Consider the following 25,117-nt stretch of genomic DNA (forward strand, 5'->3'; position numbering starts at 1 on the left):
TTCACCGCCCTAAGTCCTTTGGGAGTAGGGCGGTATACAAATTTAATAAAATGAAATGAAATGAAATGTTTTGAGGAAGAATAGCACAAGAAATGAACATAATTAGTAAGGCCTGGAGGCCTCAATAACATCTAAATTGAACAAAGCAAGAATCATGTTTTTTGGGATTCCTAGACCATCCGAATGCCATCAGACTTCCTAAACGTGCTCTGTATTTGCAGAGCAACATGTTAAATGTGGAACGTTTGCATTTTGCCATTTGAAATATATATGGGGTTCATTAGTTTCTGTATTAAGGTTTTATTACTGTAAACCATGTGGAGTCACAACATGGCATAAGATGCTAAGTAAAAATGCATACATACAAGTTTATATCCCCCTGTATTATATGTGGAAATAATTCAAGGCATGAAACATACTTAATAGAGATCCAAACTCGCTTTCTCTGGCCCAGCAATGGCAGTTCCCCTTGGCTCCGTGAAAGGGAATGACCGCACTGAGCCAAACTAAGGAAGCTCAGATCTCATCCCTCATGTTTAGTAAGACATGCTTGACTAAGAAGCATCCCTGCAAAAAATTAAGTTATCAATTTCTTAGCTGGGCTTTCAGTAACAGACAAGAAACGAAATTCAAGATTCCTCTAAAGAAATCAAATTTCTCTAAACAGATCAATTTTTTCTGATGTAGAATTTCTTGTCATAAGGGAGGAATTTTGTGCAAAACACTGTCCACAATCTGGGCATTTGAAGGGTTACTCTCCTATATGTAACCTTACATGATTTATAAGGTTAGACCTACAACTGAAATCTTTCCCCCAATCCGGACACTCGTACGGTTTTTCTCCTGTGTGAGTCCTCTCGTGTATCACCAAGTCAGAATTTCGATGGAAACTTTTCCCGCAATCAGGACACTCATACGGTTTTTCTCCTGTGTGAGTCCTCTTGTGTTTCACCAAGTCGGAATTTCGATGGAAATCTTTCCCGCAATCAGGACATTTATATGGTTTCTCTCCTGTGTGAGTCATCTGGTGTTCCACCAGCTGGTAATTCCTACAGAAACTTTTCCCACAATCAGGACACTCATATGGTTTCTCTCCTGTGTGAGTCCTCTGATGTTCCACAAGTTGGGAATTCCGACAAAAACTTTTCCCGCAATAGAGGCACTCATATGGTTTTTCTCCTGTGTGAGTCCTTTGGTGCATCACAAGGTTGGAATTCTGACTGAACCTTTTCCCACAATAGAGACACTCAAATGGTTTGTCTCCTGTGTGAGATCTCTGGTGTAACATCAGATGAGAATTCTGATTGAACCTTTTCCCACAATCCGGACACTCATACGGTTTTTCTCCTGTGTGAGTCCTCTTGTGTTTCACCAAGTCGGAATTTCGATGGAAATCTTTCCCGCAATCAGGACATTTATATGGTTTCTCTCCTGTGTGAGTCATCTGGTGTTCCACCAGCTGGTAATTCCTACAGAAACTTTTCCCACAATCAGGACACTCATATGGTTTCTCTCCTGTGTGAGTCCTCTGATGTTCCACAAGTTGGGAATTCCGACAAAAACTTTTCCCGCAATAGAGGCACTCATATGGTTTTTCTCCTGTGTGAGTCCTTTGGTGCATCACAAGGTTGGAATTCTGACTGAACCTTTTCCCACAATAGAGACACTCAAATGGTTTGTCTCCTGTGTGAGATCTCTGGTGTAACATCAGATGAGAATTCTGATTGAACCTTTTCCCACAATCCGGACACTCAAATGGTTTTTCTCCTGTGTGAGTTCTCTGATGTATCACCAAGTTTGAAGTTTGATGGAAATCCTTCCCGCAATCAGGACATTTATATGGTTTCTCTCCTGTGTGAGTCCTCTTGTGTCTCTCCAGGTGGGAAGTCCGACTGAACGTTTTCCCACAATCTGGACACTCATATGGTTTCTCTCCAGTGTGAATCCTTTTGTGTGTCTCCAGATGGGAATTACGCTTGAAACTTTTCCCACAATCCAGACACTCATATGGTTTCTCACCCGTGTGAGACCTCTTGTGTCTCCCCAGAGAGGAATTACGTTTGAAACTTTTCCCACAATCTTGGCATTCATATGGTTTCTCTCCTGTATGAGTCCTCTGGTGTTCCATAAGGGCGAAATTCCGACGGAAACTTTTCCCACAATCTGGGCACTCATATGGTTTTTCTCCAGTGTGAGTCCTCTGGTGTATCACCAGGTTCGAATTCTGATTGAAACTTTTCCCACAATACAGACACTCATAAGATTTCTCTGCTGTGTGAGTCCTCTTGTGTGTCACCAGGTCGGAATTCTGACTGAAACCTTTCCCACAATCCAGACACTCATATGGTTTCTCCCCAGTATGAGTTCTCTTGTGTATCACCTGATTGGTTTGCATGCTAAATCTTTTCTCACAACGGGAGCACTGGTACAGTTTCTCTTCGGTATGGGTCCTTCCACGAATCACGAGAGACGTATTCTGAGTAAAGCTTTGGCTTTTCACAGGGTGAAAATCACATGTGATTTGCCATCTATGTTTTTCCCAAAATAGGCAGTCTGTGGGGATTTTCCAACACTGATAATTGTTAGATTCTTGAGGAGGTCAGCACTATTTCGGATTTCTTACCTGGTGGTTCTTTGATTCAACCTACTCTTTCATTCCTCAAAGGCTTTCATTAATGCCTGCCAGTTTTGGCTAGCCACAAAAACATTTTCTTCCCAATGACTTCCAGGTGTTCTTCATTTAGAAATTATCCTCCTTGACTTCTCATGTAATGTTTCCTTGAGTTCCAGGTAGTCTTTTTTTCCAGCTGAAGGCTTTGTTCTCATAATTCTCTCCACTGTCTCCCCACTAGCTGAGGAAGGAGAAAAGTTTTTATACTTTCTGGAGGAAGTGGAAGATTTGGATTAATGGTTTTTACACTTTAATGCTGTTTCTCATTCTCTGTTGTCCAGAGTGCTCTTTTTGGCATCCTCTTTGTCTGTAAGATTAATATTAATGGGTTAGTTTCATTATTGTTTAAAAATGGCTACATGATATGTGAAAGCAGCAGAAATACTCTATATATTACAATGAAAAACAAACATCAAAATGCTAGTTTAACGTATAACATTAATTATGATATATGTGGCATGTAGCAGGCTAGATCCAAATATCAGCACAATCTCAAAATTCTCCTTTTGGCTTGAGTAAATCACACATACAGTGCACTCAGAAAGTATTCCTATTCCCTTCACTTCTATCAGTTTTGTAATGCTGCAGCCTGATTCTACAGTTGTTAAAATTCATTTTTTGTCATTAATCTACTCTCATAATGATAAAGTCAAAACAGAATTTTACAAATTTAAATTTATTAAAAAGAAAAAACTGAAATATCATTTGGCATTCAGACCCTTCACTCAGTATTTTGTTGAAGCAACTTTGGCAGTTATTACAGCCTGGAGGATTTTTTGGGTATGACATGAGAAGCTTTGCACACCTGGATTGGTTTTAGGTTTAGGTTTTAGGTTTATTTGGATTTATATACCCCCTTCTCCCAAAGGACTCAGGGCGGTGAACAGCCAAAGATAAAACACAAACAATATAAAATTTAAGAAACAATTTAAAACATATTAAACAAATTTGGCCCATACTAATTAAAACACCCCTTTTTTAAAAAGCAAATTAAAATTAAGCAATTAAAAAGAGTTAGGCCAGCCCAGCTTGTTGGAATAAAAAAGTCTTGAGGGCATGGCGGAAAGTGCGCAAATCTGGGATCCTCTGTATCTCCGGGGGAGCTTGTTCCAAAGGGCAGGTGCCCCCACAGAGAAGGCTCTCCCCCGGGGGCCACCAGTTGACACTGTTTGACCGACGGCACCCGGAGGAGCCCCTCTCTGTGGGAGCGTACTGGTCGGTGAGAGGCTACCGGTTGCAGAAGGCGGTCTCGTAGGTACCCAGGTCCTAAGCCATGGAGCGCTCTAAAGGTGGTAACCAATACCTTGAAGCGCACCCGGAAGACCACCGGGAGCCAGTGCAGCTCGCGCAGGAGGTATTATATGGGAGCACCATGTCGCTCCCATAACCACCCGCACGGCCTCATTCTGGACCAGTTGGAGCCTCCCTTCAAGGGGAGCCACATGTAGAGACCATTACAGTAGTACAGCCAGGAGGTGACAAGGGCATGAGTGACCGTGCGCAAGGCGTCCCGATCCAGAAAAGGTCGCAACTGGTGGATCAGGCAAACCTGATAAAACGCCCCCCCCGGCCACGGCCGTCATATGCTCTTCTAAAGACAGCCGTGCATGCAGCAGGACGCCCAGATTGGGAGCCCTCTCTGTGGAGGGCAGAGATTCACCCCCAATAGTCAGTGATGGCATCAACTGGCTATATTGGGACCCCGGAAACCACAGCCACTCGGTCTTGGACGGGTTGAGCCTGAGCCTGAGTCTGTTTCTCCCCATCCAGATCCGCACGGCCTCCAGGCACTGGGACATCACTTAAAGGGCATCATTGGGGTGGCCCGGGGTGGAGATGTACAGCTGAGTGTCATCAGCGTACTGGTGGTACTTCACCCGGAAACCACGGATGATCTCACCCAGCGGCTTCACATAAATGTTGAACAGAAGGGGCGAGATGACCGACCCTTGTGGCACCCTGCACACAAGGCGCCTCGGGGTCGACCTCTGCCTCCCTGCCAACACAGACTGCGACCGGTCAGAGAGAAAGGAGGAGAACCACTGCAACACGGTGCCCCCCACCCCCAACTCTTCCAACCGGAGCAGCACGATACCATCATCGATGGTATCAAAAGCCGCTGAGAGGTCTAATAGGACCAGGACAGAGGAACAACCCCTGTCCCGAGCCCTCCAGAGATCATCAACCAATGCGACCAATGCCGTTTCCATGCTGTACCCAGGTCTGAAGCCCAACTGGAACGGATCTAGATAAACGGATCTAGATTGGGGGATTTTCTCCCATTCTTCCTTGCAAGTCCTCTCAAACTCAGTCAGGTTGGATGGCAACCTTAGGTGAATAGCCATTTTCAGGTCCTTCTGGAAATGTTCAATAGGGTTCAAGTCAGGGCTCGGGTTAGGCCACTCTAGGACATTCACAGAGTTGTCCCTAAGACACTCCTGTGTTGTCTTGGCTCTGGCTGAGATCCAAAGATCCTGTGTGGAGATGGGAGAAAGTTCCAGAAGGGCAATCATCACTGCAGCCCTCCATTGATCTGGGTTTTATGACAGAGTGGCTGGGCGGAAGCCTCTCCTCAATGCAAAACACATGAAAACACGCTTGGAGTTTGCAAAAAAGCACCTGAAGGATTCTCAGACTGTGAGGAACAAGATTTTCTGGTCTGATGAAACCAAGATTGAACTGTTTGGCCTCAATTCTATGGTAAATGGTCTGGAGAAAACCAGGCACCGCTCGTCACCTGCCCAATGACATCCGAAGAGTGAAGCACGGTGGTGGCAGAATCACGCTGTGGGGGTGTTTTCAGCAACAGGGATGGAGAGACTGGTCAGGGTTGAGGGAAAGATGAATGGAGGGATTCATCAGGGATTTCCTCAATGAAAACCTGTTCCACAGTGCTCAGGACCTCAGACTAGGCTGAAGATTCACTTTCCAACTTGACAACAACCCTAAGCACACAGCCAAGACAACACAGGAATAGTTTAGGGACAACTCTGTGAATGTCCTAGAGTGGCCCAGCCAGAGACCTGATTTGAACCTTTTTTTTTTTAAAATTTGATTTATATGCCGCCCTTCTCCGGAGACTCAGGGTGCCTTACAATGCATTAAGCAATAGCCTTCATACTTTTGTATATTTTATACAAAGTCAGCTTATTGCCCCCACAATCTGGGTCCTCATTTTACCTACCTTAGAAAGGATGGAAGGCTGAGTCAACCTTGAGCCTGGTGAGATTTGAACTTGCAGTAATTGCAGTCAGCTGATGTTAATAACAGTGCTTTAGTCTGCTGCGCCACTAGGACATTATTGAATGTCTCTGAAGGGACCTGAAAATGGCTGTCCACATAAGGTTGCCATCCAACCTGACTGACCTTGAGATGACTTGCAAGGAAGAATGGCAGAAAATTCCCCAATCCAAGTGCGCAAAACTTCTCATGTCATACCCCAAAAGACTTGAGACTGTAATTGCTGCCAAAGGTGCTTCAACAAAGTACTGAGTTAAAGGTCTGAATGTCAATATGGTATTTGAGGGTTTTTGGTTTTTAATAAATTTACAGACATTTCTAAAGTTCTGTTTTCACTTTGTCATTATTGATGTAGATGAATGAGAAAAAATGCATTTCAACAAATATAAAATCAGGCTGCAAGCTTAACAAAATTGACAGAAGTGAAAGGGGTCTAAATGCTGTCTGAATGCACCGAACCTGTGTTCCTTTACACAGAGAAATACACTCCGAATTTCTTTATGTAAACAGTTATGTGAATTTTAATCAGCAAAATGCCCCAGAAGTGCATTGACTCAAATTTTTTTGATCTGATTTTAGAAAGGTGGGGAGATGAATAGATGAAATGGTGTCCAAATCCTGTGCAAGATTGAAAGCATCTCTTTTGCCCATGAAACTGCTGGCTTGCCAGAAAAGCAACATCTCAATAACATCATAAGGAATGAAGTGTTAGGTGAAGGTGAGGGAGGTGGGTGGTTAAGAAATACGAAAAAATATATCAAGATGTATTTAAATCTCCCAGCAGAAAATCACAAGCAGCAACTTTAGATCATGCAGCAAAAGGATGAAAACATTTGGGGAGAGAAAGAAAATGCAACAGGAGCCGATATGTTTCATTCTTGTCCCTTCGCTGCTTCCAGGCCGTGGAGGAACCCAAAGGGCCCGAGTTGCTCCCGGCTTCTCCTCCGACCTTCCCTCCACTCACCTCCCAGGAGCCTCTTCCACCCTCCAAGCGGCACAAGAGGCTCCGCCGACGCCATTATCCGCCACTGGGTGAGCCGGAAGAGGAAGTCCCTCTGATCTCTTTTCCTCCACGTCCACTCTAGCAATCTAATACTCTATCGTTTCAATTGGTTCTAGCTCGCCTTCTCTCCCTCCGGTATAATGTCAAGATTAGCGAAGCCGCTGCTGTACTCTTACTCTCTGCTCTCTGGTGCTTCTTTGTACAGCGCCATCTAGCGACATAAGATTGAAGATCACCCTCGTTCTATCTCTAACCCTAAAACGTTTGCAAGAGGCTTTTATGGATTCCATGGTTCCTTCTGTGTATTCAACCTCCACATAGCACAGGAATAGCTTTCGTCCATGACAATCTATGCTAAACCTTTTCTCCCAAGAGTTCACTCATTTTCCCTCTTCCTCCAACTAAACCGAAGGAAAGCATCCAAGGGCAGGGACGGAATGATGTATAACAGCCAGCCTGAAAGGGAACCTCCCTTGGGGGCTGCTGAAAATTGTTGCAGCCAGATTTTAGCCTGGGATGTGTGTGTGCAGGAGAACTCCTCGAAACCTCCCTTGGCAAATGAGTGAAGCTGTAATAGTTCAGCTGTTGAACGGAAGCCTCTAGCCCTAGTCTGTCCTTTGAGGTCTGGTAGGGAGGCCCTCATCCTCACTCCAACTGAGCCAGGAGCTTCTTTTGCAGGAACTAAACCAAGGGAAAGCATCCGTGGAGGGAACACAATGCGCCATCAGGCAGCGACAAAAAGCACCTCCCTGGTGGATCAGTGAAGACTATTCCAGCCATTCTTCATCTTGGGGGTGCGGAGAAACTCCCCAAAACTATATTTGCCAGTTTCATGAATTGGAGGTCCTCCTGGACTCACAAATCCTGCTTGGGGAGGGTATGGCTGTGGGAGGGGCTTTCAACAGATTCATCTTGTGTGCCAATTGTGCCCTTTCCTCCACCTGGATGCCTTGTACAGGGGGTCACTCTTTCCTTGGTCACCTCGTTTGAATCTCTGCACTGGACCACTAGAAGAGTTCAACTGGTCCAGAATGTAGCAGCACACACAGTAATGGAAGCCCCCAGGTGGCCCATGTAACATCTTTGTGGTGGAAACCGCACTGGATTCAGTTGTTTAAGGTGCAATTCAAGGTTATCACCTTTAACAGTATTTATTACAGCAATAGCGATCAGACATATATACCACCCCACTGTGTTTTGTATCACTCTCAGTTTGGTGTCAGCATATTGTCCCCAACAATCTGGGTCATTTACAGATCTCAGAATGACAGAATGCTGAGTCAACCTAGAGGACCGTCAGGATCGAATTCCCGGCTCTGGACAGAGTCAGCCCGCAATGTCGCATTCTAACCACTGAGCTAACAGGGCACCTGTCATTATTTCCCCACATTTATTTTTGCTATCTTTCTGTTCTTCCAGGTCAGTTAGGACAGGCACACTCAGGGCCATCTAGGAAGAGAGCCTTAACTCTTGTCAAACATTCCCTCTGAAATACTCTTCCCCCTGAAGTTGGGCAGGTCTTTATCCTCCTGGTCTTCCATAAAACAAAGAACTAGCTTTTCCCCTCAGCACTGGGAGAAGAGAGGACTGTGTCAAGCTTCGATGCTATCTCAAAATAAATGACTTTCCAAACTGCCAATCTTTAAGGAAATTTTCTCTTTATTCGAGTACAGCAACCGGATCATGACTCTGCGCGGTCAGTACTGACCTTTGCCCCCCAATCCCTCCCTTTCCGATCCCCAATTCTCTGCTTCTCATTGGCTATCTTCCAAGTCATTCTCCTGATTTCTTTTCCTGTCAGTTCACAGGAATGTTCCCCCTCCCCTCTTCATCTCCAAGGAGATCGAAACTTCAAAGGGATTTAGCAGGCAAAAGTTCAAACTTCATTCTCCCTTTTCTATGTCAGCGCTGAGACGCTGACAGACTGCACATCAGGTGGTGAATTGACACCAGGTTTTTCTTTTTATGCATTTGGTTTTAATAGAGTTTTAAAGTTAATTATTTATTGGGAGCCAGCCTGAGATTGTTATAACATGGGTGGGTAGTTAAATATTTTAAATAAATTAGAGGAAGAAGAAATGAATGAATGAACAAATGAATCCGCTGAGGTTACCCATCTGCAAGTTGCTTGAGGCAAATGAAGGTCTATGCATTTATTTATCAAATTTATAGGCTGCTAATAGGAATAGCACTTGGACTTATAAACTGCTTTTCAGCCTCTCTAATCATTTTGCCCCCAACAATTTGGGTCCTAATTTTACCCACCTAGGAAGGATGGAAGACTGAGTCAACCTTGAGCCTGGTGAGATTTGAACTGCCAAATTGCAGTCAGCTGATAGTCAGCAGAAATAACCTGCAGTACAGCACTCTAATCACTGCGCTACCACGGCTCTTCCTAATCCTGAGGAGGTTAACTACTGCAATTTAATTCCTTTTATTTAATTTAACTCCTCGCAAGGAGAATTATTACCAATTTTGAGGAAGAATAGCAGAAGAAATGAACATATTTACTAATGTCTGGAGGCCTCATTAACTTCTAAATTGAACAAAAGCAAGAATCATCTTTTTGGGATGCCTCGACCATCCAAATGTCATCAACATTCCTAGACGTGCCCTGTATTTTGAGGGCAAGAACATATTAAATGCGGAGGCTTTCAATTTTGTCATTTGCTATATAAATGGGGTTGATTTAGTTTTTGTATTAAGGTTTTATTACTTTTAACCATGTGGAGTCATCATACGTTCGGCTGCCATATACATGCTAAGTAAAAATACATACATACATTTATTATTAACTGCCCATGATAGGACTAAAGGAGGACGCCTACTAAAAGAAGCCTGGTTCTCCAGTAACAATTCCATCCTCAGGCATATCGAACTGCCACCAGCCTACCAGGCTTTGAGACACCAGGAAAGAACCTGCAGGACCGCATTGCACCAAACTAAGGAACCTCAGATCTCCTCCCTTGTGTTTAATAATAAGATATACTTAACTAAAAAGAATCACACAAGAAATGAAATTATCAATTTCTCAGCTGGACTTTCGGTATGAGACAAGAAACATAATTCAAGATTCCTCTAAACAGATCAAATTTATCCTCATGTGGAATTCCTTCTGTGATAAGGGAGGAATTTTGTGCGAAACACTGTCCACAATCTGGGCATTTGAATGGTTACTCCCCTATGTGTAACCTTACATGATTTATAAGGCTAGACCTACAACTGAAATCTTTTCCACAATCTGGACACTCATACGGTTTTTCTCCTGTATGTGTCCTCTTGTGTATCACCAGGTTGGAACTGTGACTGAACCTTTTTCTGCAATCTGGACATTCAAATGGTTTTTCTCCTGTATGTGTCCTCTCGTGTGTCACCAAGTCAGAGTTTCGATAGAAACCTTTCCCGCAATCAGGACACTTATATGGTTTCTCTCCTGTGTGAATTCTCTGGTGCACCACAAGTTCGGAATTCCAATTGAAACTTTTCCCACAATCTGGACACTTGTGTGGTTTCTGTCCCGTGTGATTCCGTTGGTGAATCACCAGGTAATAATTCTCACTGAAACTTTTCCCACAATCCAGACACTCAAATGGTTTTTCTCCGGTATGAGTCCTCTGGTGTATCAGCAGCTTGCAATTACGCTTGAAACTTTTCCCACAATCTGGGCATTTATATGGTTTCTCTCCTGTGTGAGTCCTTTGGTGTTCCACAAGATGGAAATTCCGACTGAAACTTTTCCCACAATCCGGGCACTCATACGGTTTTTCTCCTGTGTGAGTTCTCTGGTGTACCATCAGGTCGGAATTGCAACTAAAACCTTTCCCACAATCTGAACAAAAGAATTTCTCTCCTGTGTGTGTCGTCTGGTGTTTCACCAGGTGGGATTTGTGATTGAAACTTTTCCCACAATCCAAACACTCAAATGGTTTTTCTCCCGTGTGAATCCTCTGGTGTACCAACAGGTTCCAATTCTGACTGAAACTTTTCCCACAATAGAGACATTCATATGGTTTCTCTCCCGTGTGAGTCCTCTGATGTTTCACCAGCTTTGAATTCTGACTGAATTTTTTCCCACAATCCAGACACTCATATGATTTCTCTTCTGTGTGAGATCTCTTGTGTATCCCCACTGTAGAATTCTGATTAAACATTTTGTCACAATACGGACACTTATATGGTTTCTGTCTGGTGTATAACCAGGTCAGAATTCCAAGTGAATCTTTTCACACATCAGGACATTCAAAGAGGTTTTCTCCACTGTCAGTCTCCTTGTGACACTAAATTTGTTTGCCTGCTAAACCTTTGTCACGTTGGGAGCACTGGTAGAGCTGTTCCTCCTGCATTGGCTGTTCCATAAATTATAGGAATCCTGTTCTGAGTAAAGCTTTTGCCACAATCCAAACATTTGTATGGGTTTTTCAGCTGCGATCTGCAATCTGTGTTTTTCCCAAAATAGGCAGTTGTTGAGGTTTTTCAAACACTGATATTCTTAGATTCATGATGTGGTGGATGCTTTGATTCAAGACACTCTTTCCTTCCTCAACAGCTTTCATTAATGCCTTTGGCTATCCAAGGGACCTTTTCCTTTCCACTGATGTCCAGCTATTTCCCATGTTTTCGGAATTTGATAATTATATCTTTTTACTTTTTCATGCAATAGTTTCTTCAGTTCCACATAATCTATTTTTCCACCTGAAAACTCTATTTCTGTTATTCTCGTGCTTGTCTCCATCTGCTGAGGAAAGACAAATTTTAACACTTTCTGGATGAAGAGGAAAATATTTTGATTGATGGTTTGTTTTGCATTTTAATGCTGCTCCTCATTCTCAGTTATCCAGAGCTCTTCTTCACATCCACTTTGTAATATTCCTATTAATGGATTAGTTTCATTATTGTTTATAAAATGGGTGCAGAACCTGGGAGAACAGCAAAAAAAAAAAAAAAATTCCATATATTACCATCAAAAAGCAAAAATATCAAAATGCTGATTTAATCTCTAACATTCATTATGATTCATTAGGCACATAGACTAGAAAAATCCAAGTTCAGATATCCACTCATATTTCAAATTTTAAAAAATACCTGAAAATACTGAGGTTTATACAGATACACATGTATGCACACATACAAACCTATAAATGTATGTATATAATTTTTTTTATTTCACTCCTAAAAATGTTTCAGAAGTGGATTCCTTCAATTTGTTTGATCTAATTTTAGAAAGGTAGGGACACTAACAGATGAGATGGTGCCCAAATCCTATGCAAATTTTAAAGCATCCGTTTTGCCCATGAAACTCCTCGCTTGCCGGGAAAACAACATATCAATAAAATCACAAGGAATGAAGTGTTACGGGAAGACCGAAGCTGATAAAAATATGAAAAAAAATGCTTTTTAAATATCCCAAATCTTACCAGCAGAAAATCACAGGCAGCAATTCTAAATAGTGCAACTCCAGAGGAATAAAATTTGGGAAGAGAAAGAATATGCAGTAAAAGCCCGCATGTTTCATTCACTTCGCTGCCTTTCCAAAGGGCCCGACTTGCTCCCGGCTTCCCCTCCAACCTTCCCTCCACTCACCTCCCAGGAGCCGCTTCCACCCTCCAAGCAGCCCAAGAGGCTCCGCTGAAACCTTCATCCTCCTCCCGTGGGTCAGCCGGAACAGGAAATTCCTCTGCCCTTCGGCTCGTCTCCTCCACATCCGCTCTAGCAATTCACTGTTCTATCGTTTCAACTTGTTCCATCTCCCCCTTTAGCCCCCTCCAGTAGACTAGCAATGCCACCCACTACTCTGCTGTATTCACTTCTTTCCAGGCACGAGTGTCTTTCATTTGTAGACCGCCATCTAGCGACATAAGGCTGAAAAACAGGCTCGTCCTATCTTTACCCTAAGGCAGTGATGGCTAACCTTTTTGCTGTCACATGCCAAAAGCGTGTGTGTGTGTGTGTGTGTGTGTGTGTGTGTGTCCCGCATGCGCATGCCCACACCCATAATTCAATGACCCCACCCCCCGTGCATGTGCGCACGTTCCCCCCCGTGCTCCCCCCACTTTTGGCACACAACGGCACGGTGGGCCAAGTAGGCCTGTTTTTTTCTCTTCCCAGGCTCCTGAGGCTTTCTTGGAGCCTGGGGAGGGTGAAAACGGCCTTCCCCACCCCCAGGAGGTCCTCCAGAGGCCGGAAATGGCACGTTTCCCGACTTCCGGTGGCCCAAAAATCAGGTGGCCGGCCTGCGCATGCGCGCGGGAGCTGAGCTAGGTCAATGCCACAGATATGTATGTGCCATACATATGTATGTACACATGTGCCATAGGTTCGCCATCATGGCCCTAAGGCGTTTGCAATATGTTTTCATTGATTCTGTTATTTCTGTTTTCCTTTTAGGTTTTTTTACTGCTTTTTTATTGTTTTAATTGTTTTTAACCTGTAAAAATGAAGTGTTTTAATACTGTGTGTGACCAACCATACGCTAAATAAATAAATTCATTGATTCTGTGCCTTCTTCTGTGCCATCAACTCAAGTCGTATCCCACAGAGCACAGGAATAGTTTTTACAGTGTGGAGTGAACAAAACAGCCCTACTTGGTCCCGGCTTCTCCTCCGATCTGCCCTAAACTTATTATCCATCTGATGCTAACTCCCCAAAACTACCTTTGCAACTTAGGGAAGCTTGAAGAGTGATGCTTCACCATACTTAGCTTCACAAGATTAATCAGGTGCTGCATCATAAAAGATAAAGGTCTTGTTTGTATGTGCAGCTTTAAACAATTGCCAGCTTCATCCCATTTATAAATGAATGAAATGAAAAAGGACACAACCATGAAGTGGTTTCCCAGGCAGCTTATAAAAAACATTTGGAGGGTGCTCGTTTATAGAAAGCTGATCTAAAGAGTCCTGCGCTTTAGGCGTTGGCTCTCAATTCCTCTCCCAGGCCCAGAAAGGAGCAGGCCTAGAGATCACCCACTTGCTCGTAACTCTCACCTGCTGGCCTGAGACTCCTACCTCTTCCCACATCAAAATCACATGTGCTCCTCACTTAATGACCCACGGGGTCCTGGAATTGCAATGGCCACTGGATGTGCCAGCATGGCCCTCACTAAGCAATGTGATCATATGATGTCACTTTTTATAATCTCATTGCATAGCAATGGAATTTCTGGCGCCAATTGCTGTCACAACCTGAGAAATACCATTTTTTTCCCCCCAAGTACAGGAAAAGTAATTTCCCCCCTTCTGGATAGTTGGCATCCTGACTGGCTTTATAACTTCAACAGCAGTTTGTAATGCATAATAAAATCATGGAGGTTTTCCTGGCAGAGGAGTTCACAGCATTTCTGCAGATTAACATCTTTTGTAAGTGCAGCTGAAGAGGGCAATGAAAGGTTGGCAGCCTAGGACTTCAACTGACCCTCTGCTTCCAGCTCTGACTTTTGTCACTTGGAGAAAGGGCTGTGCAAGAGAAAGACACCTGGGACCTCCTCAGTCTGGGTTCAGGCCAGGACACATCACCGAAACAGCTTTGGTTGCAATTCTCATGGACGGTTTGAGATAGAAGGGATGCAACCATTATGTCTTTCCTATACCTCTGATCAGATTTCAATATCATTGACCAGCATATCCTTCTAGACCATTTCAGGGGACTAGAAATGAGAGGCACTTTATTACAGTGGTTCTATTTCTACTTTCAATCAGTGGAGGTTTATTGGTTTTTGTATTAAGGTTTTATTGCTGTAAACCTTGTGGAGTCATAGGAGTTGGGCAGCAAAATACTGCACATTTTCTTACTAAGTAAAAATATATACATAAGTTTATATCCCCCTGTATTATATATAGAAATAACTCAAGGTGGCAAATATACTTAATATAGATCCACACTGGCTTTCACTCACCAAGCAAAGCAGTTCCCCTCAACTCCGTAAGAGTGAACTACCGAACTGGGCCAGAGAAAGGAAGTTCAGATCAGATTAGAGGCCTGCAGGCTAAAACATAAATGATTACAGGAACTGGGCATGGCTAGTCTAGTGAAGAGAATGACTAGTGGTCTTCCAATATGTGAGGGGCTGCCACAGATAGGAGGGGAGCACCCTATTTTCCAAAGGATCCAAAAGCCAGACAAGGAACAATGGATGGAAAGTGATCAAGGAGAGATTCAAAGTAGAAATAAGGAGACATTTTCTGACAGTGAGAACTATCAACCAATGGAACAACTTGCATTCTGTAGTTCTGGTTGTTTCATCATGGAGGTATTGAAGAAGAGATTCGATTCCCACTTGTCAAAAATAGTATTGGGCAGTGATGGCGACCTTTCCGGCACAGAGCGCCCAACCTGGAACACGTGTACATGTGTGCATTTGAGTGCGCCGGAGCGCTGGAAATCCGAAAACCAGCTGGCTGGTGTGCATGAGCACGCCAGCCAGCTAGTCTTTGGGTTTCCAGGATGCGCACGGCCAGCTGGTCTTGCTACACGCGGGAGCACTGTAAACCCGAAGACCAGTTTGCCAGCGCGCTCGAAGACCAGCTGGCTGGTACGCGTGCCCAGAGATGGCTCTGTGTGCTACCTCTGTTCACCATCATGGGTATAGGGTCTACTGCATGAGTAGGGGGTTGGATTAGATGACATACTGTCTATTCTATTCATAATTCTTATTCTGTTCTATTCTCATGATTTTTATTCTATCAATAACTCTCTACTCATGTTTTACACTAAGACAAGTTTCACTAAAAAGAACCATGCAAGTAATTAAAGAGCCTTGGTAGTACAGGGGTTTAAGGCACCGTTATTAAGCTGGTTATTAAGACCAGCTGCCTGCAATTACTGCAGGGTTCGAATCTCGCCAAGGCTCAAGGTTGACTCAGCCTTCCATCCTTTCTAAGGTAGGTGAAATGAGGACCCAGTTTGTGGGGGCAATAAGCTGACTTTGTATAAATATACAAAAGGATGAAGGCTATTGCTTAACACATTGTAAGCCGCCCTGAGTCTCCGGAGAAGGGCGGCATATAAATCAAATTAAAAAAAATAAAAATAAAAAAAAAATGTTTAATTGTTCAGCTGGGTTATCAATGAAAGTCAAAAAACCAAATTAAAGATTCCTGTAGACGCATCAAATTTTGCCTCTTGTGGAATTTCTTGTGCATGATGAGGGAGAAGAATTGTGTGAAACAATGTCTGCAGCCTGGCCATTTGAATGGTTACTCCCCTATGTGTAACATTACATGATTTATAAGGCTAGAGGTAGTACTGAAATCTTTCCCACAATCTGGACATTCATACGTTTTTTCTCCTGTGTGAGTTCTCCAGTGTTTCACCAAGTCAGCGTTCCGATTGAACCTTGTCCCACAATTTGGACACAGATATGGTTTTTCTCCTGTGTGAGTTTTCTGATGCATCACCAGACTGGAATTCTGACTGAAACTTTTCCCACAATGACATTTATATGGTTTCTCTTGAGTGTGAGTCCTTTGATGTTTCACCAGGTCAGAATTGCAACTAAAACCTTTCCCACAGTCTGAACACTTATACGGTTTCTCACCTGTGTGAGTCCTCTGATGTCGTACAAGGAGGGCATTTTGAACGAAACTTTTCCCACACTGCAGACACTCATACGGTTTTTCACCTCTGTGAATCCTTTGGTGTATCACCAGATCAGAATTACATTTGAAACATTTTCCACAATCTGAACACTCATACGGTTTCTCTTCCGTGTGTGTCCTCTGGTGTGTCACCATCTCAGATTTCCGAGCGAAACTTTTCTCACAATCTGGACACTCAAATGGTTTCTCTCCTGTGTGAGTCCTCTGATGTTCCACCAGCAGAGAATTCCAAATGAAACCTTTCCCACAAAACAGACACTCATATGGTTTCTCGCCCATGTGAGATTTCTGATGTTTCACCAGGCTAGATTTCCGAGAGAAAACTTTCCCACAATCAGGACACTCATATGGTTTCTCTCCTGTGTGAGTCCTCTGATGTTCCATGAGAAAAGAATTCCAACCGAAACCTTTCCCACAATCTTGACACTTAAATGGTTTCTCTCCTGTATGAATCCTCTGATGTCGCACAAGATTGGAATTTTGATTGAAACTTTTCCCACACTGCAAACACTCATATGTCTTTTCACCTGTGTGAATCCTTTGGTGTATCACCGGATCAGAATTGCAATTGAAGTCCTTTCCACAATCTGAAGACTGATTCGGTTTCTCTCCCGTGTGAGTTCTCTGGTGTACTACCAAGTTGGAATTCTGACTGAAACTTTTTCCGCAATACAAACACACATATGGTTTCTCTCCCGTGTGAGTTCTCTGGTGCCTCACTAGGTCAGAATTCCGAGTGAAGCTTTTCAGACAATCAAGACATTCAAAGCGTTTCTGTGCAGTGTGAGTCCTCTTGTGTGTCACCAGACTGGTGTGCCTGCTAAATATTTTGCCACATTGGGAACACTGGTGGAGCTGCTCCTCCTGCATTATGGGAGTCCTATTCTGAGTAAAGCTTTTCCCACACTCCAAACATTTGTATGGGTTTTCGAGGGATGGATCTATTTCTGTATAATCAGCTGTGATCTGCAATCTGTGTTTTATCTACAATAGGCAGTTGGTGGGCTTTTTCCAACACTGATATTCTTGGACTCACAAGGAGAACAAAAATATTTCGGATTCCTTATGTAGTGGATGCTTTGAATCAAACACTCTTTCATTAATGCCTTTGGCTATCCAAGGGACCTTTTCCTTACCACTGATGTTTAATTATTTCACAATTTTTCTGAATTTGCTAATTAAAACTCTGTTATTCTCTCCCTTGTCTCCTTCCATTTGCTGAGGAAAGACAAATTTTAACATTTTCTGGAGGAAGTGGAAAAGATTTTGATTGATGGTTTGTTTTGCATTTTAATGCTGCTTCTCATTCTCGGTTGTCCAGAATGCTCTTCTTGGCATCCTCTTTGTAAGATTCATATTAATGGATTAGTTTCATTATTGTTTTAAAAATGGCTGCATAACCTGGGGAAAAACAAAAAAAAAAGCATCCATATATTACTATGAAAAAGCAAACATATTAAAATGGTAGTTTAATCTTTAATATTCATTATGATTTATTAGGCACATAGAAGAATATCAAAATCCAAGTTCAAATTTCCACTCATATTTCAAATCATAAAATTCTGTTGTTGGCTTGGGTAAATCACAAATTATTATCATTGCAAACTGTTATTAAAATTACCTGAAAACAGAGGTTTATACAGATACATGTATAAAAACACACCTATAAATTTATGGATGTAGAAAGCAACGTCAATAATATCAGAGGGAATGAAGTGTTAGATGAACGGCGAAGATGACGGAAACATGAAATAAAGACTTTTTAAATCTCCCAGCAAAAAATCACAGGCAGCAATTTTAAATGACGGAGGAAAAGGATAATAACATTTGGGGAGAGAAAGAAAATGCAACAGGAGCCGATATGTTTCATTCTTGTCCCTTCGCTGCTTCCAGGCCGTGGAGGAACCCAAAGGGCCCGACTTGCTCCCGGCTTCTCCTCCGACCTTCCCTCCACTCACCTCCCAGAAGCCTCTTCCACCCTCCAAGCAGCACAAGAGGCTCCGCCGACGCCATCTTCCTCCTCCCGTGGGTCAGCCGGAAGAGGAAGTTCTTCTGTCCTCCTTCTCCTCTCTGTTCCATCCTCTCTAGGAATACAATTCTCTATCGTTTCAACTCGTTCAACTCAGCCTCTACCTCCCCAGTAGACCAGCAATGCCACTACTGTACTGTATTCACTGCTTTCTAGGCACGAGTGTCGTTCATTGCTAGCGCGCCATCTAGTGACATAAGGCTGAAAAACACGCTCCTTCTATTTCTACTCTAAAGCGTTTGCAAAATATTTTCATTAATTCTGTGGTTTCTTCTGTGCCATCAAGTCATATTCGACCCCCCCCCCAGAGCACAGAAATAGCTGTTGTCCATGATAATCTATCCTAAAAGTTTTCACATTCAGGTCTCACTATCTCTATTGCTGCAACTAAACCAAAGGAAAGAGTCCTAGTGTAAGGTGACCAGATTTTAACATTGGTAAAGAGGGACATTGTGGGCGTGGCTTATTTTGTGGGCGTGGCTAGCTGGTCATGTGACTGGGTGGGCGTGGCTAGCTGGTCATGTGACCGGGTGGCCATGGCTATGTCTATAGGGTAAGGTGAACAGATTTTAACATTGGTAAGAAGGACACCATTGTGGGCGTGGCTTATTGTGTGGGCGTGGCTTGGAGGCCATGTGACTGGGTGGGCGTGGCTACCTGGTCATGTGACCGGGTGGCCATGGCTATGTGTATAGGGACTACTCAGAGGGCTGAAAAGTCATTTCTGACAGGTCCTCACACTTTTGACTGGTCCTCACACTTATGACCATCCTCACATTTATGCCCGTGCAGCATTCTTAACAACCATGTCACTCATTTCACAACTGCTTCTCTTCAACAAGGTGACAAGATAGGGCAAAAATGTAAAATGTGAGGACAGTCGTAAGTTCGAGGACTGGTCAAAAGTGTGAGGACCAGTCAAAAATAACTTTTTCAGCCCTCTGAGTAGTCCATATGCACAAAAGGACTAACCAGAGGGCTGAAAAAAGTCATTTCTGACAGGTCCTCGCACTTTTGACTGGTCCTCACACTTATGACCATCCTCACATTTATGCCCGTGCACCATTCTTAACAACCATGTCACTCATTTCACAACTGCTTCTCTTCACCATGATGACAAGATAGGGCAAAAATGTAAAATGTGAGGACAGTCATAAGCTCGAGGACTGGTCAAAAGTGTGAGGACCAGTCAAAAATAACTTTTTCAGCCCTCTGAGTAGTCCATATGCATTAAAGGATTACAGCAATAGAGAGGGATGAAGGAATGGAAATTAGAGTAGGAGTGAGGGTAAGAGAGGGAGGAAGAGAGGAGGAGAAGGAGAAAGAAAGAGGAAGTAGGGAGGAGAAAAAGAGGGTGGGGGGAAGAGAAAGTAAGAAGGAAAGAAAAGAGAGAGGTGGTAGGTTTGAGGAGAAAGATTGCTGTACAATAAAAAAGATGAAAGGGAAGAAAGCCAACCCCAAGCAAATATAAAGATATTAAGATAAAGAATGAATTGTTAAACTTTAAAGAATAAAAGAGAACAAATATGAATAAATAGCAATAATTAGAAACACACATACAAACATACAATGTATTTTCTTTGAACAGAATATTTGGCTGGTTCACAAATTTAAACAGCGTTTAGTCATTTCAATTAAATTTACAATTTCTATATTTCCTTTTTGCCATATTTATTCCTCATCTATTTTTTAAAAAAACCAATATTACCCTTCATCCTCATCTCTAATCTTAATCAAATTCAATTTTTCCCTTCTATTCTATATTATACCCCTTCCCATTGTCATCTATTTTTATATCCATCCTCACATTGTTTAATTATGTAATTATGTAATACAGTTGTTTAATACAAATTCAACATTTTAATATAAATCAATTAGTTATAAAACTATCTTTTTTGTATATTAATCAATATGAACATGAATATTCCAATTATTTCCATGCAATCCAATTTCTTACAAATCAATTAATTATATTTACCAATAATAATAGACCAAATAATTTCTCCCATATCTTCCTCCGAACCACAACTTAACCATTTCTGCTTTCAACACAATATACAATTAATAGTATCTCAATTATTACAATTCCCTAGTTAAATACAGCTTTTTTTCCTTTGTGTTTTAAAATCTTGAACTCTCCTCCTAAATTTCCCATTGTTTGCAGTTTTTCACCTACCTTTTTTGGGGAGGAAAAATAAAAATAAAAATAAATCTCTCTCTGCCTCATTTTGTCACGCTGCACCAAAGACCCTGGTTCCGGTTTCGTTTCTGAAGCTTAGCTAGGGGAAAAAAAAACTGCTTTACACTGATTGCCTGTAGGGCGGCCCTTTGAAGCCCCGGGCAAGAGTTTAAACAGTTTTTTTTTCTTTTAGCCATCAGCTGGGGCTCAAGAGGCAGCGGGACTTTTTTGAAACGCCGCGGGACGCGGGACAAATTGCTCAAAAGCGGGACTGTCCCACCAAAAGCGGGACGTCTGGTCACCTTATCCTAGTGGCAAAATGAGGTACAAACAGCCAACCAGAAAGTGCACCTCCCTTTTGTTTCAGCCAGTTTTTTGTCTTGTGGGGGGCAAGATAAGTCCTCGAAATCTGCCTCTGCAAATAATTGAAACTGTAAGAGTGACGGTTGATCCTACTTAGCTTCACAGGTTTAGCCAAGTGCTGCACCCTAAACATTCATGAAGTTCTTTCTATGTGGTCCTAAATGGTTGTCAGCTACATCCTATTAACAGACGAATGGAACAGGGGAGCAATTGGGAAGCACTCACTGGCATTTCCTCTGAACCCCATCTAGATAGGGGGTAGATGTGATCTTTCAGTCTGTATTATTATAGAGTCTAAATCCTGCTAGAAGGCAGAATTGCTCAGTGAGGCCTTTGCAATTCCCAGACTTGTTATTACCTTTCAGCCTTATTTATTCCCAATGTGGGAAGTACACCCCAAAAGAATAAAGGTAAAAATTAACTCACCAAGGCAAAACCAAGAACTCCCCTTTTCCTGCCTCTGATGGGATTAACCCCCAGGATAGAAGAGACAAAAGGTCCCAAGACAGGATTAACCCATTAAGGCAGGGAGACAGAACTCAACTAGCAATCGCCTCAACTAGAGGCACACAAAAAAACCATCAAGATGTTTCTCCATTTCTCCCTTTGGGGATATATAACAATCTGCCTTTTAATATTCCTCAAAATATTTCATTCTTCCAGGACAGGGGTGTCAAACTGGATTTCATTGAGGGACTCATCAGGGTTGTTTTTGACCTCAAAGGGCTGGTGTCTGCGTGTGTGTGTGTGCACAGGAGTGGGCATGGCCATGGTGGGCATTTGACACAAGCTCAAGATGCATTTTTCTCCCTTCTTTCTTTCTACAGTTCTTTACTATAACCATTTTCCTATCTCTTCTACCAGATATTACTGGCAAACATTTATTACTTATTCTAGATACTCCACTAAACTTTTTATTTCTAAATTTATATCCCATTATTTAATAGTAAATTGCTTTTCCAGGCAGAAAAGCAGATATTCTATATCCAATGTATATCTGGAAATGTTGGGGATAAGATTATACAGGTGCACATATATGCATTTAGAGAAATACAAACACACATACCTACAAATCAGCTGTGAAATCCTACCGGTTCACACCGGTTCGGGTGAACCAGTAGTGATAAAGACTACCAGATAAGCAAATTGATAGTAAAAAAAAGCTATTGGTCCTCCAAACTGGTATTTCCGATGATCAGCCATGCCGCGTGATTTAAAATCGCTAGAAAGCAGGAAATCCTGCTTTCTAGTGAATATAAATCACGCGGTACAGCTGTTCCCCCCCTCATTGTTCTACTTACTTTCTCAAGCCTTTTTCTGTGTGAAGCGCGTGTTTGGAACACACCGCGCATGCATGGGCAGCAAACCGGGAAAGATTTCAACACTGCTACAAATGTATATATGTAGAAAATCCATTTGTATTTTAGCCTGAAAAATGTCCCAAAATTGTTACGGTCCAACCTTCTGCATTATTTTTTGAGACGTGGGGCATTTAACTGATGGAATGATGTCTCAAACCTCAGCAAGATTTGAGGTTTAATTTAATTTTCCCCATCGACATCCTCAGCTGCAAATAAAGACAGAAAATACTGTCCACAAGCCCTTTGGTGACATCCCCATTCAAATTGCCCTCACTTACTGACCGTATTTGGGAGGGGAATCTGTGTCATTACAAAGCCGGATTATTAAGGATGTCAATTTACATCTGCTCCTCTGCAGATCTTAAACAAATCAGTGTGGGTTGTTAAAGGCAATTTCACGTGGTCGTGACTGGCGACTTGCTGGCATCCCCTTGTCAAAAGTTAGCTGGGAACATTACAAATAGGATCATAAATGTGGACTGATTGGCAGCACCCGAATTGGTGCAACTCCTTTTCCTGCACCTTCAGAACTACAGGAACTACTGAAATGCAGTCACTAAAGAAGTGCCACGATGCCCACAAATCTGTGGGCTTTGGTGTCTGTCTGTCTGCACAGTGCCATAGTAACTTGGAAGGCTAAGGGAATAAATAATGAGGACTTCCTATACAACTGAATCTTACAATAGTTCCTCTGCTACCAAACTGTATGGCTATATGACAATCCTCTGCTATCATTTCTACATAATAAAACAGAATTTCTAACATCCTCAGTGTTATTTCTTATAAAATAGTGGGTTAACCACAGATGAACCTGACTGATGGGGCTCCAGTAGAAAAAAATTGTTAGCTGTTTGTTAGCTAAACATGGAAATAGAAGTAAAATCCCAAAAGAGACCAGTAGCAGATCAGTCCCAAAATGTTGCCAAAACAATAAAATCCAAAGGAATCAATTTTTTTTTAAAAAAATGATTTATATGCCGCCCTTCTCCGGAGACTCAGGGCGGCTTACAATGCGTTAAGCAATAGCCTTCATACTTTTGTATATTTATACAAAGTCAGCTTATTGCCCCCACAAATTGGGTCCTCAATTTACCTACCTTAGAAAGGATGGAAGGCTGAGTCAACCTTGAGCCTGGTGAGATTTGAACTTACAGTAATTGCAGACAGCTGGTAATCACAATGCTATCAGTCTGCTGAGCCATGAGGCCCAATTTTAATTTGAAGGACTTTTTAAATCTTCCAACCAGAGGAAAAGTGTGGGCATCAGTTTTAAGGACTGCAGCCCTGGTGCAATAAAATACGGGAAGGTGGAAAGGAATATGTAGCAGCCGACAACTTTTAGTCTAGTTGATTCTCTTTTACACCGTCGAGTAAACCAAACAGATCTTCTTGCTCCTAGCTTCTCCACTAGACCTGTCTTAAACTCACCATCCACCTGATGGTAACTTTCCAAAACTACCTTTACAACCAAGGGAAGCTTGAAGAGGGAAGCTTGACCCTACTTACCTTCACAAGATTAGCCAGGTGCTGCATCGTAAAAGCTGATAAAGGTGTTGTTTGTCCTGGACTCAGGTGATCCCTTGTCAACTGAGCTAGTGCACAACCTGGGGCTCTTCTTGGACTCATAGCTCCTGCTTGAGAAGATGGCTGGGGGAGGGGTTTGCAGAGATTCATCTGGTGCGCCACTTGTGCCCTTTCCTGGATTAGGGAGGCCTTGCACACGGGTCACTCATGATTTGGTCACCATTTGTTTAGGTCACTGCACTGGACCACCCAGAAACTTCAACGGGTGCAGAACGCAGCAGCACACACAGTAATGGAGGCCCCTAGTTAGCCAATGTAAGGTATTTGTGGTGCAAGCTGCACTGGATTTATTCCTTAACAGGTGCAATTCAAAATCATCACCTTTAAAGCAATTTCTTCATTACAGCAATAGCACCTAACAAATATATATTAACCAACTGTGTTTTTCACTACTCTCTTTCTGGTGTCAGCATATTGTCCCCAGTAATCTGGATCCTTGTTTTACCAATCTCAGAAAGATGAAAAGCTGAGTCAATTTGAGCCCCATCATGATCGAATTCCACCCTGTGGTCAGAGTCAGCTGGCAATACTGCATTCTAACCAGAGCCAATATGGTACCTGACATTATTGTCCCACCTTCCTTATTTTTGCATGCATCTGTTCTACAAGTCAGCTAGGATGGGCACTCTCCTAGCCCCTTCCCTTAAAAATTGCTATTGGATAGGAGCTAGGAAGTCAGTCTTTTTCGTTGCAGAACTTCCGTAGGAAGCACACTTCCCTGTGTATTAGCAGGCCTTTATCCTCCTAGTCTTCTGAAAGGAACATCTAGCTAAGCATTTGGATAACACGAGATGCCTGCACATCAGAAGCTTTATTAGGAACCAGGTGTTTTGTTTATATATATTAAATTTAGATGCCGCTAATCCTGTGGTGAACTTCTCCAATTTAAGGAGAAAGATAACCAGTTTTGAGCAAGAATGATGACAGGCATGAACATAATTAGTAAGGCCAAGAGGCCTGGTTAACTTATAAATTGAACAAAAGCAAGAATCACCTTTTTGGGATTCCCAGACCATCAAATTGCCACTAACCCTTCTAGAAGTGTCCTGTACTTGTAGGACAAGTACATTTTAAAGACGGAGACTTTGAATTTTGC

At 42.6% G+C, this 25,117-nt stretch overlaps 2 protein-coding genes and 1 pseudogene across 2 annotated transcripts in view; all 3 read right to left on the reverse strand.

The window, feature by feature from the left end:
* LOC139312044 (zinc finger protein ZFP2-like) overlaps positions 1-12,514 on the reverse strand; it is a 52,715-nt gene extending 40,201 nt beyond the window's left edge. The window contains exon 1 of the mRNA XM_070936570.1: positions 12,495-12,514. The gene's annotated coding sequence lies outside the window, so the exon portion shown is untranslated. The remainder of the gene's footprint in view (positions 1-12,494) is intronic.
* Positions 287-12,638, reverse strand: LOC139312047 (zinc finger protein 850-like; annotated as a pseudogene).
* Positions 12,639-15,938: 3,300 nt separating this feature from the next.
* Positions 15,939-18,541, reverse strand: LOC139312041 (zinc finger protein 271-like). Its single transcript, XM_070936566.1, has 2 exons — positions 18,464-18,541; positions 15,939-17,906 (listed from the first exon to the last, which is right to left on the reverse strand). Exon 2 carries the CDS (start codon positions 17,373-17,375, stop codon positions 16,104-16,106), a length of 1,272 nt encoding a protein of 423 aa, XP_070792667.1. The 5' UTR covers positions 17,376-17,906; positions 18,464-18,541; the 3' UTR covers positions 15,939-16,103.
* Positions 18,542-25,117: the final 6,576 nt, after the last annotated feature.

Source organism: Pituophis catenifer, unplaced genomic scaffold, assembly GCF_029215685.1.
Source record: "Pituophis catenifer annectens isolate HBS135680 unplaced genomic scaffold, rPitCat1.0.hap2 SCAF_2, whole genome shotgun sequence".
NCBI lineage: Eukaryota > Metazoa > Chordata > Lepidosauria > Squamata > Colubridae > Pituophis > Pituophis catenifer.